Source organism: Cataglyphis hispanica, chromosome 16 (genome assembly GCF_021464435.1).
Source record: "Cataglyphis hispanica isolate Lineage 1 chromosome 16, ULB_Chis1_1.0, whole genome shotgun sequence".
In the NCBI taxonomy this organism is placed as follows: Eukaryota; Metazoa; Arthropoda; class Insecta; order Hymenoptera; family Formicidae; genus Cataglyphis; species Cataglyphis hispanica.
In genome coordinates, this window is record NC_065969.1 from 5362991 (window position 1) to 5390642 (window position 27652).

Sequence of the window (27652 nt, forward strand, 5' to 3'; positions counted from 1 at the left end):
TTCGGAGACACACAATGAAAAACGAACTTAGCGTCGCGCGAAGATTGCCGTTCTTACTTATTAGAAGCAGGTTAATTATTAACGTAGGCACCCGAGCACATTGTTCAATGCGAGAAACTTGACTTAAAAGTCTCAATGGCGTGTTCTAAAGTTCAATCGATGCAGCGCTATTTAATAATATCTCGACGTAGTAGAGTTCATGGAGTATCGAATAATGAGAAGCTTCTTTGCAATATCCTTTTTTATTATTCCGCGATATTAATGATACATTTCATATACTAATAATTACTTGGTCAACTTTCGTATGCTTCATTTTTTTTTTCGCGAAGTAATATAATTGTTAATATTGAAGGAAAATTATTTTAAAAGAAGACAGATGTGGTCCGTGTGGTTTGTCATCGGCAAAAGAGGAACGATGCTAATTTTCCGAGAATTAAAATCCGCCTTTCCTCGGATGTGAATACCGCGAGGAGCTCTTCAAGACGTTCTGAGACGCCTTTCGAATACGCTCTTCTGCGGAACGATTTAGCGGAACGATTTAGCCGGCGAGATTGCTTTGCCTACTTGATTAAAATATCGGGGATTACGACCGTGTTTGTGGTAAAAGCGACTTTGCGGAGGACAGAGAGCCGCTGCCGCTGGGGATAGATCTCTTTCCTTTTAAAATTTGCAATGGGTCGCGCTAATTAGAATACGATGAGAAGGATAAAGTTCATAATATCGTACATTGGCACACAAACGCAAGTAGTTGGAAAATTGCGGGGCAAATTTCGCGAGACAAGTTTATAAGCGGCATTCGTATATGTATGTGCTTATCTTTTCGATAAATGTAATTTAAATTGTAAAAATTATCGTACTGCAGAGCTAAATATTTTCTCGACATGTAGAATATAAAAAATAAGTGCTATATCGATGAAAATAAATTATCGAACGCACGCAAAGAAAGTTTTGAAATATAAATTTTACAAAAATTGATACGTTATTGCAGAAGAATATAAAATATATTTTCTCTTCGTTAAAAAAAATTTTTTTGATGATTTATTTCACACATAAAATAATCAATCTGTACCATTACATATGCATGAGAGTAGAAATCTCTCTGAGAAATAATTCACAAAACATATCTTGACGCGAGACGCAAAAATTGCTTCGTGAAATTCGCGCAGTTTTTAACGCCGTCGATTCCGGGCACGTTTATTCGTCTTACTCCCCCAACATTTCCTCGGCTCTGTAACGGCTCTATAAGATAGCTTAATGATCAGGCAAGTAGGAACCCGAAGAAAACACGAATTCGCGCGAGGAGTGCCGTGGAAGATCGATTTGTAGAGCTCTCTAGACGACGAGAGAACGATCAGCAGAGAATCTCATTTTAGCCTGGGTCAAATTTGATCTCACGTTATCTCGAATACGTCGAGCGAATCGCAAACTGAATTTCCTCGGTTCGACGATGACCTATAGCCTACAGGGTTCCAGATCGCGACTTCCGTTTGACCCTTTGAGTTCGCCGAGTTCACCACATTTGTGTGCACGGGAGATTATGTAGAAGGTAGCATAGAGAGAACTTCCTTTTCTATTCCTGTTTGCAATGCCCTATTCTGAATTATTAAACAATTAAATAACTAAATATTTTAACGTCTAATTGACCGACAAGAGTTAAAACCGCAGTATTTGAAAGGACAAAAGTAAAACTACTCCAAGAGAGAAGCGAAAGACACGAGCGATGACATAAATAAAAAGAAGTAACGATCAAAATTGAAAAAAAAAAATTAACGATTACTTATGATCGATTATTTCTTTGTTGTAAAGTATTTTAATTTAATTATTATATTTGAAATTAATCGATGGGGTTGAAAAAATAAAGTCTCCATTAATCGATAACATCGCCTATCTCTGGAGCAGACACGAGTTGATGGGCTCGAGAGGTAGGGTGAGGCCGTCACGGGAGATGAACATATGAGAGAAATTCTGAAAGGGGAAAGTTCGAGGTCATCGGAAGCACGAGAATTTCGCGCCGGAAGGGACAGAAGGAAAGAGGGCGGAAGAATGTTTTTCTTAGAAAATGTATCGAGTCGGTTTGAGGCTGTCAATGGAAATCGAACAAAATATCTTTCTATGTATGTGTATGTATATATATATGGATGTGCTTTTGTGTGTGTGTGTGTGTATATAAATATCAGTTGTGTCGATACACAAAAAGCGGAAAGAGTACCTTTAGAGGAATCATGAAATGTAGACGAACAGGGCAAAGAGGCAGAGCTCTCGATTGTGGCATGACCGAGCATATATCAGTCAGAAAGGGGTCGGTTCCATTAGAATAGAAAATATAGGATATTTCAAAACCATTGAATGTTTTTTTTAATCACGTAATTATTAAAGTAATTTTTTTTTTCTGTTAAAATTCTATTACATTTGAAATTGTGTAAAGAATTTAATTTTCATGCAAATTAATTTTTCTCGCAAAGCATAGTTTGCTAAATTATATTATATTTTCAATCGTGAATTGCTTGAAAACTAATGATAATAAGATATAATACTGAAAAATCCGTGCTATAAAAAATATAAATTTACTTTAACAAATTTAAAATATTAATTTAAAATATAATTGATAGATGATCTATAGATTTTATAAGAATCAAAAAAGAATCCGATTGCAACATTTCTGAAATGTCAATATAATACAATAATTTCCAAGCGTATATTAGATAGTTTAGAATGTTTAAACGCTTGATTTGCATACGTTGCTTACAAATTGCATCAGTGAATCCCAAGTTCCGAGTTCGTTAAGGCACTGACAATCAAGAAATTTTAACGATCTGAAATGACGCTCGATTATTCATCGATTCAGCAATCAATCTCGATCAGAATGATAATTACAGATTGACTCTGTAGGCGAATTTAAAGTACGCACGTTTTACTCTTTCCGTTTTCAAATCAGTGAAGATCAAACGGAGAGTACAAGAGAGCGAGTCAGTAAAAATTCGTGTGTGTGTGTGTGTGTGTGTGTGTGTGTGTGTGTGTGTATGTGCGTATACATGTATCGATGTGCGTACAGAGAGAAAAACAGAGAATGCACGAAGGAGAGAGAGTGAAAGAGAGGGATGCACGAGATATGTATGCGTCGAAAGAGAGGAACGAACGCGAGAGGAAGAGACAAGTAAGAGAGAAGGGAGCAAATAAAAGAGAGAAAGAGGAGGAAGGCTCCGGCGGGGGCCGCTCGTCCATGAACGGAGGACACTGATCACATCCCTCTCGCACTGATCGGCTCTCTTCCTTCCTGATTCGCAGGTACGTCTTCACGATAGTCAGCTACTTGATCGGCGTCTTCATATTCGCGACCATCGTTGGCCAGGTCGGCAATGTCATCACCAACAGGAACGCGAACCGTCTCGAGTTCGAGAGGCTCTTGGACGGCGCCAAGACTTATATGAGGCATCATAAGGTGCCGGGCGGTATGAAACGTCGGGTGCTCAGGTGGTACGACTATAGCTGGTCACGCGGCAGGATACAAGGCGGAGGTGACATCAACACCGCTCTCGGTCTGCTCCCGGATAAGCTCAAGACCGAGCTGGCATTGCACGTGAACCTCTCGGTGCTAAAGAAGGTCACCATCTTTCAGGTGAGTCGTTTTTTTTTTTTTCTACACTTTTTCCTAATGAATAAATTCGTCCAAATCGATTTGATCTTAACGAACTTCTCTGCCGTTTTTTATCGAGGCAAACTCGTTGAAAAAAATCAATAACGATATCAAAACTTATTTAAAACATTTACAGATAAAACATTGTATAGGATGTTGATTGAAGATAAAAAATATAGATACATCACAATTCTCTTTTATTGCTTATAGTTGGCTTATTCGTGTTATTTGTGATAACAGTAATACATTTGCGAGAAAAGATTGCATTTGAAAATATGAACTTTGTAGTTAAAGAGAGGGGAATTCATGCATATTCAAGATCATCAAGATATGCTTTTGTTTTATTACTTTTAATTTCAAATGAGGATATTTTTATTTCTACCTTGATATCTAGTTAGTAGAGTTACGAACTTGTTTTATCTTATGATTGGATTTCTATCAACGTCCTTCTTCCCTCTGAAAAAAATTTACATCGACCAGATACTTCTCTTATCAAGAGAACAAAGCCAGAGGAAAAAGGAAACAAGAAAGAGAGAAAAAGGTGTGCAAAAAAGTGAGGATAGAATTGACTCAATAAGAGTGTAGAGATACAATTGCTGTGGACGAAATACTTTCTCGATTATGTTTAAAGTTTTATCGAGGATAAAGCGGAAATATGAATGAGAAGGAAAGAAGGTACAGAGATATTTCGCGAAAACACCGATTCGATATTTTATTCGAAAAAGAAAGCCTCTCTTGCATGCCTGGATCTCCGTTAAAGGACGAAAGATTTACAATCTTATTGTTCCAAAATATAATTTACACGCATGCTTTGCTGCTATTTTTCAATAAACGGTTCTTCGAATCTGCTATATCTTTTTTTTTTGTCAGAGAAGCAGAAGAATATAAGTTAAAAAGTAACAGTTTTAATCAATGTGAAACAAAACAAATTTTTATGTTATGAAACAAAACGAGTTTATGGAAAAGATAAAACCAACAAATATTGATATAGGATAGTTTTAAAACTATTGGAGTGAGAAAAATGTTAAAATAAAAAATATTGAAATCAAATTCTTTTGTGAATAAAATAAAAAATAAATATTTTTATACATATATCCAGTTTCAAAGATAAATAAATGCTTTAATACATTCTCACTCGTGCGCCTTTCATTTATTACGACAAATAAAAGAAAAATGTGTTTGTTCCGCGTTAAGTTAATATGATCCAATATATTTGTTAATAAGTGAGTGCTATTTGGGATAAAATACAACGCGGTTTTTCATGAAAAATTTCGAGAAAGATTACAGATCTAGGAGTATATGAATCTCTGTTAAGGGAACGATTCTGTTAAAAACCGGACAAATATTTGAGCGAAAACCTTGGTTTGTGTATCCTACGTCCGAAGGAAAACTTTTAAAGAAAATATACGGGTAAGACTTTTTAAAGACTCGATGACAATGTTTACGATACAGTCCAATTATCGCGAATCTTTCCTTTGTGTACATGCCGTTTTTTTTCTGATTATGTATTTTCAAGAAAGGTGAGATAAAGAAGAGATTCTCTAAAATTATTATTTATAAAAAAACTATTGTTTGACAGAAATAATGTTCGAGAATAATTTTTGACAGTCAGTTCAATGAAACACTTCACGGGTTAAGGACAAGAGCGTCCTTCTCGACGATCAGTTTGTACACCGATCTCGAGGGACTTGAGTGAATCGAGAACTTTAATGTAAAGGAGATTTATCTGCGTAACTACTTAAGTTCCACTATCGAACGAGTGGCAGCTTCTGTCGGTAATCGGTAAGCTCGAGCGAACCTCTTGTAAACACTTTTCCTCTATTTCGAGGTTTATAATCCGATAAAAAAAACGAAAAAAAAAAAAAAAAAATATGCAGGTGCGGAGAAGAGCGCGTAAGAAGTATTTGGAAAGTTGTTTTGAGAGAATCTTTGGAGAGGATATGAAGCTCCGTTACGGTAAATTCCTCTTGATTATGGATCAAGTTTTTGCATAACGTTGAATTTTTACACCGTTTTTTGCATCTCGTTCGCTATAATATAATATTGAAATCGCTAACCTTTTCATATAAAAAAAAATTTATTATATTTACACTCGCGCTTGCATGTAATATTTCAAGTATCTTCAATGTATCAGTGAAACTTTATCATAAACTCTATATTTTTTTATAAAACTTGTGTAAAACAGAAAAGAGAAATATTTCGGAAAGAGGAATGTAAAAAGAGCGAATGATACAGGAGATAGATCTTAAAAAGTTAAGTCGCCGGAAGGTAAATGGAGCGCACGTGATAAACCGATATAAAGAAAAGTGCTGTTGCGGAGGCTTCCTGAGAACTCTTGGCGAGAAAGAAGTCGAGAAAAATTGCGATAAACCATATATCTCTCATCCGAGAAATTTCAACTACATTTGGTGATGTGGGAATTTCACGAGATATCTGATAAAATCTATTGTTAATTAGGACTACGCAACTTGGTCGAGTCCCTTTTCTTCTCATATAATCAAAGAGTAAAAGTAATTAAAGTTGTCGAACATGGTACAGCATACCTTCGTATCTCCTCGTGGTAGATCGTCGTGGAGAATAAAGCAAAAAAAACTTTGTAGCTCGTACTTAAATCCTCCTTCTTATTTATAACTGTAAACTTTAATAACGTAACATTATTCATCTGTTCTTCTTGGGATATTTTCGTTAAATTTTTCGCGCTTTTGAAAAAAATGGCAGACATACATTTTATTCTAGATAATCCTTTCATTAGTCACATTTTTTAGATAATTTATAAATTCTAACAGAATTAAATTTACATAATTGTACAATTTATATTCTGCGGATAATTTATATATTTTAAAAATAATTAAAGATGAGGTAAATCTAGATAAATTAAATTTATTTTAATTTTATCTTTTTTAAAATATCCCGTGATATTCTTTCTTAAATCCAATGAACGGGAAATATCTTGAAAGATTTATTGTGTGTAGGGAATGATTAATATCGCGATAGTAAATGATTTATTGCGTAAATATATTACAGCACCTCTCGTAATTTATATACGCTCTTAGACTCGGACAAATTTGCTAACATATTCTGTAACGCAGTAATAGATGAATATGAATATGATTTTCTACTCAGTATAGTAACGTTACATATGCAAAACGCGCAGCATCCGCATGCCATTGCACAAACGTAATTAAATTTGATTCTATTCTCCGACAAGATAATCATGCCTGAAATTCAACTGGCATATTAAATATAAATTTGATTAGGAATATCATATTCAATTTATATTTTAATTGATAAAATCTTCACAATGTGTTTATGTCAAAAGATGGCATATGCTATTTATAATAATTGATCAATTTGAATCTATTTCTCTTCAACGAAATGTAAATATTATGTTTACATTCCGTTATTTTTCTCATTCAATTAGGATAACTGTCAGATTTTTCTGTCGTATGAAAATTGCCATTTGATTACGAAGCAGGATATCTTCCCATTTCTTTAAAAATAAAGTCGAGGAAATAAACTCATTCAACCGTGAAACGGAAACTGCTTCTTGAGATACGCGAGAGTTCTTGCCGCGAGATGTAACAAGCATCGAGATAATCAACGCATCATTTGAACATCTCGAAACAATCGATCGATATTAATACAGACACAATCGAGCGTGAAATTTCATTAACACACGAATCATAAAATATTCTTTTTAATTATTAGAAGAAAAAAAAATAGAATAAAGCTGTGTTAATTGCTGCGGTGTTTATATACGCATACAAGCTATACTACGAAATAATAATATTCATGCGAGTCAAGGAACTTTACAGCTTCATTATAGCCATATACGTGCGGATTTAAGTTAAAAACATGTCAAAATATGATATATCATCCCTCATCGACTTACCCTATGAAATATGGAGTTATCTTGCCGCGCAGAAAGTTAGACGATAACAAGGGACGTGAAATGTATAAATCACGCTGTAGCGAATCCGACCTCAACTCTTTCACACATATGTATCTCAGCATGTCTCGGAAAGTCCCGACAGATATAATACATCCTTTATATGCGCGACGCGCGAAAAATCTCATCCCATGGGAATTGCGCATTCGGGGAAATGCGTTCAAGTCCGTTCAAACAGAAAGATTTGTCTACATATGGATCGCGCGAGATGTATTTTAATAGCGCAAAAGAATATGAAAAAATTGATATGAATTTATAATATTTATATGAATTTATATTCTCTCATATTTAAGAGATTGTTTGTCGTCAAGTTCTTAAGAAAATGGATCGTGGAATCATTTTTGCATTAAATCATCCTTTTTTCATTAAATCATTTCTTCATTAAATCATCCTTAATTCCATTTAAAGTCAACGTGGACCGGAAGTGATTGACTCTTTTTTACACATTGCCACGATTTATTCTCCCTAAGGAATTAATTGCATTACACGTATTAATTATTGTCATAATTTGGAATTCAAAACATGTCGCATAACGTCCTTTAGATGCTGAACTTGTTTCCGTATGCTATGGATGTCGTATAATGTTCGCCAGAATGTTAACACGCTAACCACCATGTCGGCGACCGATGGCTAACACAATGTTGTGTCGCCTCACGTTGTGTCAGCCATCGGGCAGGTAACGTATTAAAGCGATACGCCGACAAATTGAATTTCGCAGACCATGACCAAAGTGCAGTGACGTAACTATAATAGGTAATTTCGCGCTTGGACTGAAATACATGAAACGCACACATGTGCATCTTTCTTGAAAATATAATAATAATAACTAAACATTATTATAATTTTTATAATCTTTATAAATTAAACGGTCAACACACACAATAATAAATAAATAATAAAAAAAAATTAAAATAAATAAGACAGAAAATTGTCATTTATTCTATATTATCATCTTCTATTATATATTCGAATTTTATTCTTAATTCGATTTTGGACTTTATATATATATTTTTTTTTTTTTGTAATAATTACCTAGAAATAAAATTGAAAAAAATTGTAAAACTTTGATTAATTTGAGGATAATTTTTCAGAGTTATGCATATATAGAGATTTATTAGATGATTTTTATATAAATGTTACCTTCTTATTGTTATCCAGATTAAATTTATTTGTTACGGAGTTGTCAAAGTCAACACCTCACTTAATCACAGGATTTTCGCATCGGATAATCGCAACAGACAAGAGAAAAATGTAAAAAGAAATCAAAATCGAAGTTGGTGAAAAAGGAAACTCGCTTTCTGTTGCTCAGCCGTCATCTCCGTACATCCGAAGAATTTCCATTACTTCAGAATATCCTTCCCCTTCACTCTTTTTCTTTTCCTTTCCTTCTTTCTTTGTACGGAAAAGAGAAATGATGAAAGAAAAAATAATGGAGAAAAGAGACATAATAAATAGAAATAAATGACACTGAGATAGAGTTACGCGTGACTGTATCGTGTTCCGAATAAATTCCTTTCAAATATTCTGATGCAACCGGCATCTAAATCTTATTATAAACAACATTTCTCAAGTTAATATTGAATGTATTATTTCATAAATTTTTAATATCTGAAAGTTACATGCGCGCAAATATTTAAAAGGATTCAAAGATATGAAATTTTATTGTAATATTTGAAATTTATTGCGATACACTTGCCAATTTAAGATATAGCTTTTAATTTTGTTGTAGATATTTAAATAATTATTTTCGATCTTTAATCGAAACTCTTGCAATTAATTACAATGACAGTAGAGAAAGCATCATTGCAAAGTGCCTTATCCAGCTTTGGAGAAATCTCGTTTCTAGCGTACGATAAAGTTTATTTTATTTTCCAACGTTTCTCGACATCTCCTAAAGTAAACCGGAACTGCTTATCGCGTATCTTTCACGGACAGGATCTAAATTACAGTTACGGTTTTCGGATCGACCGGTATTTTCGAAGTCGAGAGAGAATAACTGGAATGGCGCAAAATAAACGATGCGAGACGCAGTGGAAGGCGTTGAAAAACGTTTTAATCGAAAATTTAGCTGTCCTCTGTTGGGACATCGAGACAAAAATTGTTTCATTTCCAGCTATATCCGATCTATTTTCTCGTCAAAATTTTCTCTCTCCTTTATTCGTCTGAAACAGTCAACTTACCTTACAATAGTACGCCTATAGTATTTTATCACAGTAAATCTCTTTCATAACTTTTGAGAGAAATAGACAACATGAACGATAATATTACATTTTGAAAAAAAGAGAGTTAAGTAAAAAATTATATTTTCAAAAAAGCAGAGTTAAAAATTTAATAAAATCTATATAATTATAAACAAACATTTTTTCGGTCTCAAAGAATGAAGTTTATTCATCAGGAAACACACACGTAAAATAAACTGAATTATATTTTAAAAGAAGATCTTACTTACTATTTTTTTTAATAATTAATATTAGACGAATGCGACATATAAAATATTGATTTATCTGATGGTAAAAATCGTTCATCAGTTTCTTCAAATATGTCTTATACGCGAGCGGTATTCTAATTTACGATTACACTTCGAGTTGGATAAGTTTGATAAAGTACTTGTCATAAAGCATTTAGCGCAGAATCTACAGTCATAAAGGAAAAGTGAAAACACGCAATGCTTTGCAAAATTTGAACAGAAGAAAGCATTTCCATTCATTGCTCGAAATTCATTACGAGATTTAAATGGCGATAATTAAATTAGAAAATGAAGATTCAAAGAGAAAGAGAGAGCGAGATTTGCGGAGTTGCAAGTCACGAAAAAGTTTGACTTCTAGTTAAAGAAAATAACTTGAAGAAATTGTTTTTTAACGTTTAATTAATTTTCCAAGGTTTACGCAACTTATGTAATTATTATGCAACTAATGTAAAAAGAAGTTGCAAATATAAGCGTTTAATTCAATATATATTGACGCGAATGAAAAATTTACATATCAGATTGAGCGATCAATTTTGAAATAGTTATCCACATAAAATCGCTCTTAGAATTATCCTCACAATCGAATGTGCGCGTTTCGGAAAAGCACGTATGGTCGAGATAACGAAGTTCACTGGCTACTATCTGCGAATCTAAATTGAAAAAGCTGAAATTCCCCGAGCTCGAAAATAATCTACTTAGCTTCCACTTGCCCCACTGGATTACACACCTGTGATATTTTTCAGAAACAAACGATGTAATTGAGAATTGGTGCAACAATCTCGCTGACAAACTATAGAAAAATGAAATACTGATAGCTACATACCAGATTAACCAACATTTCTATTGAAACAATCGTTTTGTAAATCGTCGTGTAAAATAAAAAAGTACAAATAAAAACATATACATTAAAAATAAATAAAAAATATAATTAAATATTATATAATATTATATGAAAATGTAAAGTATACTTGCCAAAGGTTCTGATAGATTGTTAATCGCGCACGTGTAGCTCATATTTATTCTAGTTGAGGAATGTATGTGTGTGTGTGTGTGTGTGTGTGTGTGTTGTATGTACGAGATATTCCGCACTGCGGAGATAATGAAGTTTACGGTGCGGCGAATCTAGATTGGACAGATCTCGAACCGCGTGAGCTTCAAGCGGTCAAATAATCCCGGTCTGCGTAATCCATCGAATCCCTTTATTTTACCTACCTACCCTTCGTTCTTTCCAAAAAAGAGCATTGATAGAGCGCATTGACGGCGCAATCGACATTATCAGTTGGAGAACATTTTCGTATAGTTCCGTATCACATGTAATTGGCGAGTCCACGCCGCTTTTAATTGCTGTCACACAGCCCGCTTCAACGTCCCCGGATTCCTCGCAATGTCTCGTAATTATCTATTTTGATTGCCCTCTTGAACCTACAGTGCATGTAAAAAGTCAGTTAATTATTTCGCAATTACATGAGACGTAAAAAAAATGAATACCTCTTTTTGATATATATTAAATCCTGAAATTAATGACACAATTTAAGCAAAAGAGTCTTCACGAAAAAATATATTTAACGATATATTATATAATTTGTAGAAATATATATGTATACATGTTTTTTAAACAAGAGATAAATATACGAATTAGTAAATGCATTTTCCAGTGAACTAATTGCGAATATAACAGATCGTTCCATTCAAAAGTGACTTGGCTCATCTTACGGTGTAAGATATAAGGGTCGAATAATTGAAGTTTGAACAACTGATCCTTATAATACCCTGGTTTTTCTTACAATTATCATCGAAAATTTTGGCGAGATATATACACGATGTTTCTACATTAATGTTACAAGATTTTGTACAGGCATATTCTTTAATTTTAAGCAAAGAGTTGATTTTTATAAATTTTTCTTAACTTTTCTTAACTTTTCAGGATGAAATATCTCATCCTCAAATCAATCTATCATTTTGATATTATCATTAAACATTTTGTTAACAGAGATTTAAAGTTCTTCATAAAGTTAACATTAAATTAGATTTAAATGAAGTATAAAATTTTATTAAATAATTAAATTATTATGTTTTGTCCCATTCAGATTGCGCCAAGTTTTTCATTTTTGATCATTCATAAATAAAAAAAAAAAAATCATCATTATTTTCGCTACAAAAGAATCGACCTCGAACTTATCGAAGAATACGCCAATTTGTACCACCAATTCAGATACCCTATATTTTTTTCCACTTCGTCGTTGTGTTTACGCCAATGCTCGCGTCCGCTTCGACTGCATTTTAACGAGGTCCATTGTAGATCTGCTGAATAAAAAAGTCAGAAGACTTCAATGATCGAGGATAACAGCCTCGATCGCTCGTGTTCTCGTCTCAAATCAAAGCGGTGGTGCGAGAATGTGTAAAACGCGTCACATTGTTTGATGGTGTGCCCTGTCGATCGAATGAAATATCGCGGTGAAAGATTGAGTAGGGCCGATTCTATTAGCAAAGGACTCCGACAAGGTAGCGCGAAAAAGGAATCGTATCTCACGAAGAATTTACGACTATCGTCTCGCGACTATCAAGCACTGCCGAGAGCAAAATGCGACTAAAGGTTCCTATTGCCAGTAATCTCGCAAATGTCGATCAATCTTCCTCTTTCTTATTTGTTCCTATTCACGTTATTTCCACAGATTTTTATACATATATATATATATATATATATATAATTTTTTAGGAAATTTAATTCTGAACAAAAAGTTTTCTATAAACATGGGTCGAAAAATACTTCCTTAAAAAAGTTAACGCTCAAAAAATCCTGAAATCACAGTTGTTTTATATATATAAATATCAGAGAAAGAGGTTTTTGACCGCATACTTTTTATGGAAGTATTTTTCAATCCATGTTTATAGGAAATTTTTTGTTCAAAATTAAATTTGCTATAAAATCTCAAAATCTGGTCAGAACGTTTGAACTCACTCTGTATATTAAAATTTTTTTTCACTAAAAAATAGTTTACATTACGTAAAATTGTATTTTTCTATTTTACATATTTCAAAAATTAAATAAATTATACGAGATAACGCGTTTGAAAACATGGATATATTTTTCACGAAAACCACTTATCATTAATTTTATCAACAAGGTATTAAGAAGTTTTTTGCGTGATTAACGAAAGATTTATGAGGGCAAAGATAAAATTTTTCTCTCACACGAGGATAGGAGACAAAGACTTAGAGTAAAAATTCCGATGCTTGATACGCGTTAAATCTTCATAAATTATCCATTTTTTTTGTAGAAAATATGTAAGAAGCTGTGAACTTTAAGGTGATTATGAAGTCAATAATACCGAGTGGAATTTTCGCTCTTAAAATTCAAAACTGATGTAATAAGACCTAAAACTGTTCGGCTGTTCTTATTAGAAGTAAAATTTGCATTTTGTTATTCAAAAAAACGATTCATTAGGGAAAACTCGAGAAACGTTTTAAAACTCAATTTTCTAAAGATTAAAGTTTATAAACTTATTCATAAATTTATATATATATATATATATATATATATATATATATATATATATATATATATACATGTGGCAGAAAGTAATGAATAATTTATATCTAATATATAACTTATATTTGATATAACAGCTTATATTCAAACCTTACAGGAATGTCAGCCGGAATTTCTGCACGATCTCGTCCTGAAGATGAAGGCCTACATTTTCACCCCCGGTGATTCGATATGTCGAAAGGGCGAGGTTGCTCGCGAGATGTTCATAATAGCCGACGGTATTCTGGAGGTGATCAGCGAAACTGGCAGAGTCCTAACGACAATGAAGGCAGGGGATTTTTTCGGCGAGATTGGTATACTCAATCTGGACGGATTGAATAAGTGAGTGAATTTCTTCAAGCCTTTTTTATGTTGAAATAAAGATCGCGCGACTTTTTATCTTTCAGTTTTAAAAAATTAACTTTTTACCAGAGATTAACATTTGAATTCTTGCTGACGATTATAACTGTGAATCTAAGTTGAGAAATTAAAATTTTAAATTCTTAAAATTTCGGAAAAACTTTTAGACGCACAGCTGATGTTCGTTCAGTGGGTTACTCCGAGCTATTCAGCCTTTCGCGAGAGGACGTGCTGGCAGCAATGAAGGATTATCCGGAGGCGCAGGAAATTCTGCAGAATCTCGGTCGAAAGCGACTGATGGAAGCGCAGAGAGTAGCGCGAGCATGGCGTCGACCTACGTCTCCGGGTCACGATTCATCCGACAACAGCACCGGCAAAAGGATTGTCGACAAGCTAAAGAGCGACGTGAAAGGACTGAAGAATGTCTTGAGAAAGAGCAGACGCAACACACGACCAGAAGAGAGCCTGGAGCTGCAGCCACTAGCACCGAAGATACCGGCTCTGAGAAGACAACAAAAGATCGATGAGAGTCATGACTTGACTCTGCCCAACAGCCAGGAGACACCGGCGACGGTATCGCCGTTGGGCGCCGGCTTACCTTTACTATCAAGACTCAGGTTATTGAAAGAAAAGGAGGAGAGGGAGGAACGACGCAACCTGATGGACACACCGAGCCATGCGACCGAGCCTCAAGCACCGCCACCCTCCGAGGCCTTGAACCCCACTAATCCGAATTTACCATTCCTACAAAGAATACTTTTGCTGAAAGCAAAAAACGAGCAGGAAGCCGCTCAAACAGAGAAGGAGGCACCATGCACCAAGGAACATCTGCTACCTAAGAACGCTATTCCTGAAGAACCAAGTACGCAGTCCGACGAGCAGCCATCTTCAAACGGTCAAAGCGGCATCGCGACCATCACGGCTACCGCGACCTCGCAGGTCGAGACGCGAATAGCGGCCAAGAAGCCCTGGGTCGCGCTGAAGAACGCGTCCTTGACTACCAAGGACAATTCATCGCAGAAAAGCCCACCGGCCAGAAAGCTGCAGCAAACCAAAATGTATGCTTCGGTTGACGATCTCTCACCAGAATACTGCGGTCTGCCATTCGTCAAGAAGCTCAAAATTCTCAACGAGAGGCAGAAGCTGGCCGAATTGGAAAAGGCGGTTAGAAGCTCGTCCCTCGATTGTGGCGAGAATGTCGAGCCAGAGTTTGACAGCAACCTCACGAGGAGTCATTCGGAGGCCTGTGCTATCGAATACGCCAGGAAGCTAGCCAAGTACAATCAAGTAAGTAATTATATATTTTTCTGTTATACTTAATGACTTTTCCTCTAATTTGATTATATCTACGCATTCGTTTTTTAAAAGATCAGATTTTGAAAGAAAATTAGATTGCATACCAAGCATACTCTCCCTTTTTTATTTTCTATAAATTATTTAGAAAATATTATTTGATCAAAATTGTGTAAAAAAAATATGAATAAAAAAGATTTAATTTAAACACAATACAAATGTTCAATATCAATTTCTAATTTTCATTTTGTTTTGTTTCATAATAGGCTCGACAAGCATCAGTGTCGTCGGTGGAGCAGCTATCGCCGGAGAACGAGACACTCGAGAGGCGGAACTTGAAGAGTATCCTGAAGAAACTATCGGCTAGCAGTAGTAGAGCAAGCAGCAGCGAGACTTCGATTACAAGCACACCGGATCGACAAGCCGCGACTGCTGAGTTAAAGAAGTTAATGAGAGCGCCAACAATCGAAGGTTATGCCGCGCGGCACACGAAACTGTCCAAGAGCGTAACTTTTAATAAATACACGTTGCAAAGCCCACCATCCGAGCAACCTCTGCAACCACCGCCGTCGAATTCCGGATCCCAGGATCAGCCGTCACTGTCGCCGCCCAATAAACTCAGTTTCCGTCCTGTAGGCAGTGCTGGTATCCTGCAAACGGTATCCCGATCGCGGGAGGAAGAGTGCCTGGGCGAATTACTCTCCGGAGTCGGCGAGGTCATCAAGGCAAGTCTGGTGAGTACCACACGTGATTACAGCTTCCTTTGTCTCTTTTGTTTTCGATAGACGTGCTTTGTGATCTCGCTCCCGCGTTTGCTGTCATCACATATTTTGCTCTCGTAGAAGTACTCTTATTAAAGAGTCGCTCTCGTCAGCACGAGACCTCAACTCGATGTTTACAAAATCAATATTTATCGACAGTACAAATAAAATCATTCTAATAGAGAAAAAACAATTCAAGAGATATTTCATCGATGAATAATTAATTTTTTTAATTTTATGTAATGTTTCTTATATTTATTATTATTCTTTGTGAAGAAATGCAGAATCTTTTATTCTTAGTTCAAAGTCGTGTAAATTTGAATCCATCATTAATGCATGTTTTCAAACTATTAAACTCAATCTATTCACTGCCATCGGATGTTGACCATCCATCAATTACGTAACTACGCTTGTAGGAGTTCTTATTATCGTATGAGATACACATAGTAGCTATCCTAATTAATCATATTGCCGCCTTTGACGTTACAGGAGGATATGCAGAGTAAATTCGTGCGACAGTTTACATCGCTCGAGTCGGAGGTCCGCAAACGCGACGAGATAATATCGCAGTTGCAGGCGCGAATCCAGCAACTCGAGCGAAGGAGGAGGAAATCACACGATGATGATTCCGGCGGGGACAGCACTGAGCACGATGCTTCCATGGAAGAGGATCTCGACGATGATTGTGAGGATCATCCTTTCATGCGCGACAGTTCCGTGGATACAGTCATGACTGCGCGATTGCGCGATCGACGCTCGTCGGTGGGTTCCAGCTCACGTAGCAGGCGATCATGGGAAGAGCATTCGGAGAGAGAGACCTTGGAACTGCAAGAGCTGCCGAATTCGATAGTGCCGCAAAGATTATCGCGGGAGGACGTGGCGATCGATCTGGAATCGAACAGCGACAGTAGATCGGACGAGGAGTTTGACGTTTGCGTGCGTCGCAAGGGCGATAGTGACGAGGGCGACGAAGAAGACGAAGAGGAAGAGGAAGAAGAAAATGACGAGGATGATGATGATGACAAGATCATGCGGCAGGATGGCTATAACAATTGGGAGGTCGCTCTACTGGCTAAACAGCTCGGGGCGAGGAGAAGAAGCGGCGATAATGCTAGCCCGGGTTCCTAGCGCATTAATGAGATTCTAGAAATACTGTGTTACCTCACGAACACAATACGCTCCGACGGATGGTGCAACCCACTTGCTGGGTCCGGCGGTAGTGCAGCTTTTTGCGAACACACTCATCGCTCATACTCACAATTAGATTTCGATAATATGACTAGTTGCAGTGAAACTATGATGTAGTAGCCTGATTAGCAAAGCGTCGTTGATATTTTTTTTAATTTGCTTTTTTCTTTTTAATTTAATTTTTCTAATATCTGTATGAAAGGCGATCTCTGAACTTTAAAGAATCAGCAAACTTGTAGAATTTCTTTTCTATACGACGCTGATATTCTCTCGTGTATGAAAGTAAGACATTTTTAAATCTATTTTGTACTTTTTTATTTTCTTATTCGTTTTTATATAATAATTATTTATATATAATTTTATCGCTGATATAATTCGTTTCAGAATTATTTGATTTTTCTTTTATATTTCATTTTATTATATTGTAAATATTCACAGGTGTGCCTGAGAAAATATTATACTTGGCATATTCATAGTTAAGTTATAAACATCGTAATTGAATGTACAAGAGTACCTCAGAATAGATACGTACCAACACAGCAAGGTTGAAATACAGGGAGCTTCTTAAATACGAATTTGAAAATTATCTCTGACAAATCGAAACTTTAGCTAAACACCAACAACTAGTATACATTATTCTATACTATTATTATATCGTGGCATCAGAAATATTTGTATCATTATTGTTACTTTATTGGCGATACCTCTTTTCCCTGATACCCATTCAATCATATTCTTGAAAAGCTGCACCACAAGCAAATGGAGATATTAGTCAGTTGTACGAAGCGAGGAAGAATAAATAATTTTAGAAAAGAAACAAAGAGAGAAAGAGATAAATATAATTTAAAGCGAGATAAAAAAAAATTAATGAAAATATATTACGTATACTGACCAGACCAAGCTCAATATTTCTAGAGTCTTTACAAGATACGACTATTAAGCAACAAAATGACTATTATATAAATAAGGTAAGGAAAGAGAGAATTATTTAAAAAAATCTTGTACATATTTAGTCGATAATTTATTTATCTATGAGTGAAAGAAAAAGAGCGAATGCGCATGAGGCTAGGATTACTAAAAAAAGAAATAGGGGATACGAATATAAAAGTTAAAATGAGAAAATGAATTTTGCTGGATTACGAGAGGAGAAGCATTTTAGATGCTGATATGTACCTACTATGTGCGGAAGAAAGGAACATACAATAAAGCAAATGTTTTCAAATGTTGTGATCCTTACATCCCTTATCGCTTTTTAAAATGATAATTTTTTAATAACTTTTTTAAATTTAATTTATCGTAATTTTTATTATATGTATATGAAATATATATTTCACGTATATTACCGTAATAATGATTGGGTATTGTTGTTTCGTCCGTGCTGTCGTGCGGTATAGTAATTTAAATTTCGCAGTACGAGTCACGTGCGATTTTAGGGAGGCGCATCGATCAAGAGTACATTCGAAAATCCTACTCCTATAATATACTAACATTGAATTGACGAATCAGGATAAAGAAATCTTTGCTCCTTATGCTTCTGATTCGTCGAATTAAACGCTACTTTACCCCACGAGTTAAATTTTCGAACGCATCCCAAATGGTGATGTAGCGCCACACAAAGCTCACGCACATAACCTACAATAATAATAATAACAAAAGCGTCACGCAAGGCTCTTGTTATCAAATATTGCGAAGTCATATATATCTCTCTGTGTCACAGTACGTACGATTTCGCGCGTGATTCGCGCGCTTCTGTAATGTCGAAAACGTGAATTTCCATCAGGACGGAATTCGACAAGATGGGCGACATACGGGCTGGTCTCGAGGACTTGAAGCTCGACAGTGCTCTGTTTGCCAACGTCAAATACTACGTCAGCGGTGAGGGTGATCCCAAGGTATGATAAATTTCCCGCGTTTTTGTCGAACGGATCGAACAGCCGTAAAATTCGCAGCAATTGTTCGATGTTCCCGACAATTATAACGATTTTTTCATTTTTTAAATCTGAAATCGATAATATATTGATTGTTAATAGAGGTTATAATATGAGGCGTATGTACATATAACTTGACACAACATGTCGTCTTTCTTCTAGCTAAACTAATTTCTTTTTTTTTTGTAACAATTTCTTGCAATGTTTTAAATTAAGAAATATTATGTGAAAATACACATTTATATGATAGATATATATGCTTCATATTAAGAACTAGTTATTATTCATCAATCCTAAACAATGCTTTTGAACTATTTACAGATTTTGAATCTGCTGCAAGAAGGTGGGGCTGAAAGGTCCATTTATTTTAGTGATTTTGTTACACATTTGATAGCAGGCTACGAAGCATTAGAAAATGATATTTCTCAAGCAAAGGATATATATGAAATTCCAGCAGTCACACAAAACTGGATTTTATATTCTGTTAAATGCAACAAACTTCTGCCGTATCCTTCTACACAAAATTATTATTTTAAAATTAATATTACTTGCTGTTGAAGTAAAATTATCTTTTGTGTAAATCCTAATATCCATCTTTATTAAATATTTTTATATTTTATTTATAAACAGTATTAAATAAACAATTTCTATTTTTGACAAATTTTTAAAATAAAAATATATATTTTCTTAACAAATTAATTTATATGTGTATACAGAGCAAAATATTTCTCACCAGAAGAAAATCAATTATTCTCAAATGTACGCATTTGCCTATCCCAAATAAGTCGAGTGGACAGCAAGTCACTTTGGGCAATGATAACATTGCAAGGTGGCAAATGTCAGCTACGCTTGGATAGATATTGTACTCATTTGGTCACAGGCAAAGCAAGTGGTATAAAATATGAAACTGCCATAAGACATCATATACCTATTGTAACGCCTGATTGGGTGACAGAATGTTGTAAGAAAAGCACTCTTGTTAGTGAAGTGGAATATCATCCCAGATTGCTAATGTCTCCAAATAGCTCGACAGCTATGATCACTGGATTTATGGATGAAGACACTGATAACAGTAACGCGCGAGAGGAACAAGATCGGACTAAGGCCATGTTAGAGCAACTCAAGCAACGCATGCCATGGAATCAGCCAAGTCCACCCGTGTCATTGAGTACTACACATAGCCTTAGTGCAACCAACACAGCAACTATTTCTTACTCGACGAATGGACAGAATACCATGAATATGCAACCGCAACAGCTTCCACGATCAGTTCCTTCATCTACCTTAGGAACATCCGCAAATGTTCCATCAGTTTCTGATCAGAATGTTAATATTAATCAAGCAAATTGGCTTCCACAGCCTGCTCAGCAAAACAATGCTTCTCAACAAATAAAAACTATGCCATCACAAATGCAACAACAAGAATTATCTCAACAAATGAATATGCCACATCAATTGATGCAGCAGCAATCATTAACATCACAACAGCCATTAACGCAACAACTCACACAGCATCAACAACAGTTGCAACAGCCATCATATAATCAACAACAAATTTTAAATCAACAACTATCACCTCAAGTACAACAGCAACAGCAGCTAATAGGGCAACAACAACCATTGATGCCACAACAGCAGCAGCAAATAAATTCGCAATTACCACAACATCAATTAACTGCACAGCAATTAGTAACACCACAACAAAAGCAATTGAATCAACACCAAATCATTCAACAACAACAACAGATAAATCCACAGCAGCAGTTGCCAACTCAACAGTCACATTTGATGCCGCAACAACAAGTGCAATTGACAACACAACAGCAGCAGCAGCAGATAGTAATGCAACAGCAGCAGCAGCAATTACCTTCTCAACCACAGCAGATCACATCTCAGCATCAATTGACCCAACAAGCTCCATCACAGCAACTCGCCGCCGAGCAAAGACAACTTATTTTATTACAGCAGCAACAGCAACAGCAAAAAATACAACAAATTTCGCAGCAATTGCAGCAGTCTGCTCCGCAAAGCTCGCAATTTGTCATAAGGGATGGCCAATTACAACAACAGTCGCAGAATCAACAGTTAATTGGACCAAATCAGCAAGGATTTATCGTGAAACGAGATTCGCAATGGCAACAACAACAGTACCAGTTACAGTTGCAGAGACAACAGCAGATTGGGCCTCTGAGATCCGAAGCACAATGGAATCAACTTCCTAGACATTTAATTCAATTGGATAAGCAGACACATCTGCAATTGCAACAGATGGATACTCAACAGAGAGCTCAGTTTATTCAAAAGCTTCAAAAGCAACGAAATCTTTTATTGCAGAGACAAATGCATAATCGCCAGCAAGGTCCACACATTGCTGTTATTAGGAATCCCGGTAAACCAGTGCAATCGACCAATCTACAATGGATTCCACAAGTACAACCTCAAATGATGGGACCACAACTCACACCAACTCCTGGACAGAAACCTGTGCATTCCGGAGTACAACCACCAGCGTTAACCCCGATAAATTCTTCCAATCAAGTCATCGTACCAACTGGACAAGCTGTTCAAGGACCACAAGTATCACAAACTGGACAGACATTCCAACAGGGACAATTGACACCTCAGCAGTTGGTGCAGTTGCAGATGCAAAAGCAGCAGCAAATGGCTAGATTGCAGCTGCAGCATCTCCAACAGCAGCAGCAGCAGCAGCAAGGCGCGCAGCAGGAGACGCCGTTAGCGTCTCTATCAAATAATGCGCATATTCCACCGGATCAACAACTTGTCGTGAACGCCAAAACAAAAACCGCGTTGGCTAATATGCTAACCAACAGATTACAAGGCGGCGCCACCGATGGTAGTGCGGCTGGTCAATTGAGATTGATGACAGCGCAGCACAGACCTCCACCTCCACCTTCGCAGGATCCACAACTCTTGGCTGCATATCAAAGAAGAACTTTGGGAAATATAACAAATGGTGCACCGTCAGGTGCACCAATAAAGATGCAATATCCTCCAGTTATGCCACAGCCCAAGATTCAATTTTATGGTCACAATCCAAACTTGAAACGTATGTATTTAATTTTCATATTATTATTGTTATAACATTATCTAACAAAATAAATTATCTAATGATCTAAAAATAAACAAATTTCTATATAATTCTATAGAAAGTATAATGATTTAAAATATTATTTTATTGACATTTAGTATTATATTGCTAATAATGATAAAAAAATATTTGTAATTTCAGTGCCACCAGATCTATTTTTATTAGGATGTATTTTTGTTATTGTCGAATATGATATACAGCGACCAAACGAAGTCTCAGTCTGGAAACAAGTTATTGAGAGACATGGTGGTGAGGTAGAGCCACAATATTGCACTCGTGCGACACATGTACTGGCCATCACGCAGAAACATCCAACCGTGGTGCAAGCGTTACGTGAAGGGAAACGTTGCGTCAGCGCGCATTGGCTTTCTGATGTTGTGAATAAGCAACAATTGTTACCACCTTGGCACGCTTTGCACTTTCCAACACCATTCAGTTTAACTGAGCTTCCATGTGTCAAGCAAATCGTATCGTTTTCTGGATTCGAGGGAGAGGACCGAGCGAAAGTCAAACATATGTTAGAAGCTTTGGGAGCCAAGTATACAAACTACTTTTCCAAACATAATACTCTCCTTGTTTGCAGAAGGTACTAGATTGTTATCACATGTCATTCTTTAGGCTGTTTTAGCTACATTTTAAATGTATTCAATGTATTGTGATCACGTTACAATAAGTGCATGCTAAAATTAATTTTAGGCCAGATGGACAGAAGTATAAAAAGGCACGCGAGTGGCCAACTAGCATTGTAAATGCACAGTGGTTGACAGATTTGCTTTGTGGACAGATGAATGCTTTGCATCAACTTGAGGGTTCAAAGTATCAACAATTTAATCTGAGTAATCCTTTCAAACTAGATTATTCACTTGTGCCTCATCTCATGGGTATAATTTTAGTTACTAAATAAATTATCATTGCATAATTATATTTCAAATGATTTTATCATTACATACAAAGTTCTGTCAAATCATTTCCTATATGATTCTTTGTCTTTTGTAGCTGCATGGAAAATGCCAATAAATATTACTCAAGAATCATATGACAAGGTAAAACAGGTTGGTCAAGGTCCAAATTCGATTAGAAAATACAAAAAGCCGCGATTGGATGGTCCATTGTTGAATAAGAACCCGCATCTTCTGGGTTTGGATGAACCGATCATCGTTAGCAATCCTGATCCTCCACCACCTGATAAACAACCCAGAATATTATTTTCTGGTATAAATCCCAGAAAACATGCCAAGGTATCAGATAAATAGATTGTTTATTTGGCATTTTGGAATACATATAAAGATACTTTCTTTACAATTATTTTTTAATCATTTGTTTTTACTTCATTATTCTTTATATTTTTCCATTTTATATTTCCAATCCTCTTATCCATATATTACATTTCTTATGCTTCCATCTGATATATAATAATTTATGATTTTTAGAGAATTCGAGAATTGGGAGGTGAGTTGGCTGCTACTTGGCGAGACGCCACTCATCTGATAATGTCGGCACCGTTACGGACGGTGAAATTATTGTGTTGTCTATCGCGATGTAAATTTATCGTCAGTTTGCAATGGTTGCTCGATTGTTCCGCGAAAAACACTTTCGTAGATGAAAGCGCATATATGCTTGGTGATGCAGAATTTGAGAAAAATTTTAATTGCAATATAGAAAAAGCTTTAGCGAGTCCGAATCGAGGAACAGTACTTAAGGTAATTAAATTAGATCCTTTGGTCATAATATACAGAGAGAGTGATTTATAATCATGCGATTTTTCATACAATAAATAATATAGCTATATTTCATATTTAAATATAAAAATAAATAAAAATATAACATTATTTTTTATCTAATTATTTCATTATTACATTTTTAATTCTTCTACTGTGTTGACATTCAAATAGGGTAAGATATTTTTTGTCACACCAAGTGTGATACCATCTCCTTCAGCGATGGCGGAAATAATAGAAAGTGCAGGAGGTACAATGGAAAAGACGCGTAGAACAGTTGCACAGATACAAGAAATGAATGCCGGGAAATTAAATTATATCATTGTAACTCATGAAAATGACCTTCATCTGCTTTCTGATGTATTACGTGCAAATATCAGTAAGTAATTTCAAAACAGCTTTTAATATTTTATAATCTTACTCTCTTTGTATAAGAAAGAGTTGAAAATTAAGTAATGTAAATATTAAGAGTAATAAAAATCATATAACTACAATTTCAATAACTATGTGTTTTTCGATTTGAAAAATTTACAGGTGTGTATAGTGCGGAAATTGTATTGGGCGCAATTGCACGACAATACTTTCAATCTGATGCAAGTCAAGTTTAAAATATGCAAGTTACACATTACCGTATTTTTATCCCTATTATGGGCCTACCAAGTTCTTAGTGAGTTATTTTCAAGACAAAAATCTTTGCTTACTTTCAGCAATGGGACAATAAAGAACGTAATTTTATGATATAAAAGGAAATTATTTTTATATATGTACACCTATCTTTTCGATTGTGGTTTGTATTATCGATATATATATATATATATATATATATATATATATATATATATATATATATATGATAAATTTAATATCTAATACATTTCTCTTTGTTCAACAATTTATTTATCTCATTATTCGAAATTTTTGTGACATATTAATATTATTTTTTTTTCATAGATTACATATTTATTGCATTTTACATACAATAATCATAATAATTAATGATATTAAAGTTTGCCAGCGGACTTTTTCTTATAATTTTAAGACAAGAGAAAAAAAAGTATAAGATTTTTTTATTGTTATGCTGAATACAAAAGTTAGTAGGTAATGTATTTCTAACAATAATTGAGAGCAATTTTGAACAATTTTATCAATTAAGCTAATCTACATAATAGTGCATGAAACATGCTACAAAAATTTTCGTTTAACTTAATCGAAAAAAGAGAATTAAGCTAATAGCAAGCTTAGCGATATGTGTTTTAAAGTGAATGTAAAGCATTTATCAATTTAGACATCCATTAATTTGAAATACAATTGGCTCATTATTTTAATAAAGGTTTTCTTCTTGTGAAATGAAGTATTTATGAATAATCAAATAAGATTTATTAAAACAAGAATCATAGGAAAATGTGCTCATTTTCAATCTAACTAGACTGATATAGCAAAGCGCCAGCGCCGTAGCCCTCATAAGCCACATTATTGACGAACTGCTTGGCTAAATCACGCATGCTATCATCGATACCGTCGGCAAATTCTGTCATTTGCAGTAACTGTGCTAGCAACCTACCCCTGGTGGGATGTGCGTTTACGTCTACTCGCCCTATTTTTGCTTCCAAATCCTTTTGAGACAAAAAACTCATCAAGTTTCTATACTCGTCTGTGTAAACATCCAAATCAGGCAAAGCCTGAAGAAGATCTTCGATATCAACATTTTCAATCGCCACCGTTTTATCTATCTTAGTTCCTATTTGAGTAACATTAGTCAAGTAAGTTTCTAATCGATTGACGCACTCGGTTTGCCCTTGATTAATTCTATTATCGTACGTAGTCACTAATTCGGCGATATTTATCATTAGGGCAGTTTGATCAAGAAGTCCCGAAGCTAATAAAGCCTTCAGCGTTTTCAAAACAGCATCCATTGGTCCGTCGATATCCTCTGAAGATGCAAAAGCGAGAGCCTTCTGCCAGACTTCCGTTTTGATGCTTCTATCCGAAGCTACTTCCATAAGAAGTCTTCGAATCCTAGAGGAATTCTCTCTTCTGGCTATAGCAGTGAGGACTGGTGTAGCGATAATAGAATTCCTTAGGAGTTGCCAATGCTTTCGAGCGTTTCTCAGAATCAGTTCGCCGTAGACACTGTCCACGATGTCCGACACTCTATCTTGATGAGCTTGCCGACGTCTGAATTGGCTGACGAAAGCTAACAGCAAGTCTTTCCAAGACGCATAGTTGAAGGGCGAAAGTCGCTCGACAGTGTTTTGTACATCAGAGTTATTTTTCATCATGGATAAGAACATGATACCAGCTTTGGATCTGGATATCATCTTGTCCCTTAATATCAGAAGAGTATAGTTCAATGTATTATTCTGAAAGAAGCTGGCAAATTCCGCAGATTTCCGACATTCTGCGGGCTTTTTAAAAAATGGCAACAATGTATTTACGGCAATCAGAGTCTCGTTCTGCAAAGATAGACTTGAGATAGCGTTGGCGACCAACGTGTATGGATCGGATGACAAACTGAAGCCGGTCAATTTGCGCTCGCCATGCGATCGCAAGTGTTCAACGAGAGACGCGATCGATTCTCTCATCTCTGCTGTCATATCGGATATCCTCAGATTCGCCAACACATAAGCTATCAATTCGCGACGCGGAGGGATGATATTGTCATTGATCAATGATGCTGTCTCGCCGATTATTTTTGGCCAGGGTCCCACGAGAGCCTTGATCTGTTTGCGGTAGGTCAAAGACGAGGCCGCTTTCTTCAGCTCTGTCAAAGGGATCTTTTCCAATGGATCGGCCTTCAGTGATCCAAAAGTCGGTCTGTAGATTTCATCAGCGTCTAAAACCCCTTCTGACAAGGATCGTCTGATGAAGGATATCGCTGGCAAGACATACTTGGGCAAATGATTTTCCATGGATTCGAGGATAACGTCTATTTGCTCTTCGATAGATGCGTACATTACGGAAGGTAAGACATCGAGACATTCAATCAGCGAACCCTCGTTCTTCAAGTAATCTTCGATAATCTTTACAGAGTGGTGCAGCTCATAACTTTGTTTCTATAAGAAATAAATGGGAGAATACATCTCGTATAAATTATAGTAAGTTATGCAATTATTTATTATTATATGCAAGTTTCGATTTGATCAAATTTATTCATATGTGTTGAATTGCATTATTTTGAAAGCGCGTGACTTTGAATTGCTTGAACTTATGCTTTTCTATTTCTCAGAACACAAGATTGCTTACCGGCAATTCGTGAAGAACCTTTCCGAGATTATGTTTTAACCGCGTCGCTGTTTTTAATTTTAACGTTAATTTTCTTTCCAGGAACGAGGAATATCCCGCAGCATCGTCGAACGAGTTGGACGATTTTGCGAGAAAAAATCCAAATATGTGGATCAATATGCCGCAATGAAGCCACATTTTCCATATCAAGCTGTTTCAATCGTACTGTTGAATGGTGTCCAATTCAAGGTATATAAAAAGTTTTAATTCAACATATGCGCATGCACGATCATAAATAACTTTTATAAGCATGCAAATGCGCGATAATGTGAATTGAACTCTCGCGATCAAGAACCATATAAAAATTCGTGATACGGACAAGCTCTGAATCAAGATCCTTTATGACTCGCTCTCTCGCGATCGAATTCTATGCAATTCTAACATTCTTTTCTTTTCTATTCATCTCTCTTGTTTGGTCACAATTTACAGTTGTT

At 35.6% G+C, this 27652-nt stretch overlaps 3 protein-coding genes across 5 annotated transcripts in view; 2 read left to right on the forward strand and 1 right to left on the reverse strand.

Annotated features, from left to right (window-relative positions):
• The window catches only part of LOC126855646 (uncharacterized), a 103235-nt gene extending 84832 nt beyond the window's left edge, over nt 1–18403 (forward strand). For all 3 annotated transcript variants that reach the window (XM_050603456.1, XM_050603458.1, XM_050603457.1), the window contains 5 exons: nt 3286–3616; nt 13698–13921; nt 14107–15226; nt 15499–15966; nt 16483–18403. In XM_050603456.1, coding sequence (XP_050459413.1) covers nt 3286–3616; nt 13698–13921; nt 14107–15226; nt 15499–15966; nt 16483–17121 — 2782 coding nt within the window. In that variant the 3' untranslated portion in view covers nt 17122–18403. The remainder of the gene's footprint in view (nt 1–3285; nt 3617–13697; nt 13922–14106; nt 15227–15498; nt 15967–16482) is intronic.
• Nucleotides 18404–18806: 403 nt separating this feature from the next.
• On the forward strand, nt 18807–24686 carry LOC126855648 (PAX-interacting protein 1). Its single transcript, XM_050603466.1, has 9 exons — nt 18807–19073; nt 19431–19615; nt 19826–22176; nt 22360–22804; nt 22915–23099; nt 23215–23456; nt 23649–23918; nt 24111–24315; nt 24471–24686. Exons 1-9 carry the CDS (start codon nt 18978–18980, stop codon nt 24542–24544), a joined length of 4053 nt encoding a protein of 1350 aa, XP_050459423.1. The 5' UTR covers nt 18807–18977; the 3' UTR covers nt 24545–24686.
• A 668-nt stretch (nt 24687–25354) lies between these two features.
• On the reverse strand, nt 25355–27356 carry LOC126855663 (uncharacterized). Its single transcript, XM_050603512.1, has 2 exons — nt 27180–27356; nt 25355–26989 (listed from the first exon to the last, which is right to left on the reverse strand). Exons 1-2 carry the CDS (start codon nt 27354–27356, stop codon nt 25355–25357), a joined length of 1812 nt encoding a protein of 603 aa, XP_050459469.1.
• Between the last annotated feature and the right edge of the window lie 296 nt (nt 27357–27652).

What these genes read in the sequence shown, in the direction of transcription:
- LOC126855648 (XM_050603466.1), top strand. Translation starts at nt 18,978, where the DNA reads ATGGGCGACATACGGGCTGGTCTCGAGGACTTGAAGCTCGACAGTGCT. An exon ending in AAATGCAACAAACTTCTGCC is followed by an intron (nt 19,616 to 19,825) that starts GTATCCTTCTAC and finishes ATGTGTATACAG; the next exon opens with AGCAAAATATTTCTCACCAG. An exon ending in ACTTGTGCCTCATCTCATGG is followed by an intron (nt 23,100 to 23,214) that starts GTATAATTTTAG and finishes TGTCTTTTGTAG; the next exon opens with CTGCATGGAAAATGCCAATA.
- LOC126855663 (XM_050603512.1), bottom strand. Translation starts at nt 27,356, where the DNA reads ATGTGGCTTCATTGCGGCATATTGATCCACATATTTGGATTTTTTCTC. An exon ending in AGGTTCTTCACGAATTGCCG is followed by an intron (nt 26,990 to 27,179) that starts GTAAGCAATCTT and finishes TATTTCTTATAG; the next exon opens with AAACAAAGTTATGAGCTGCA.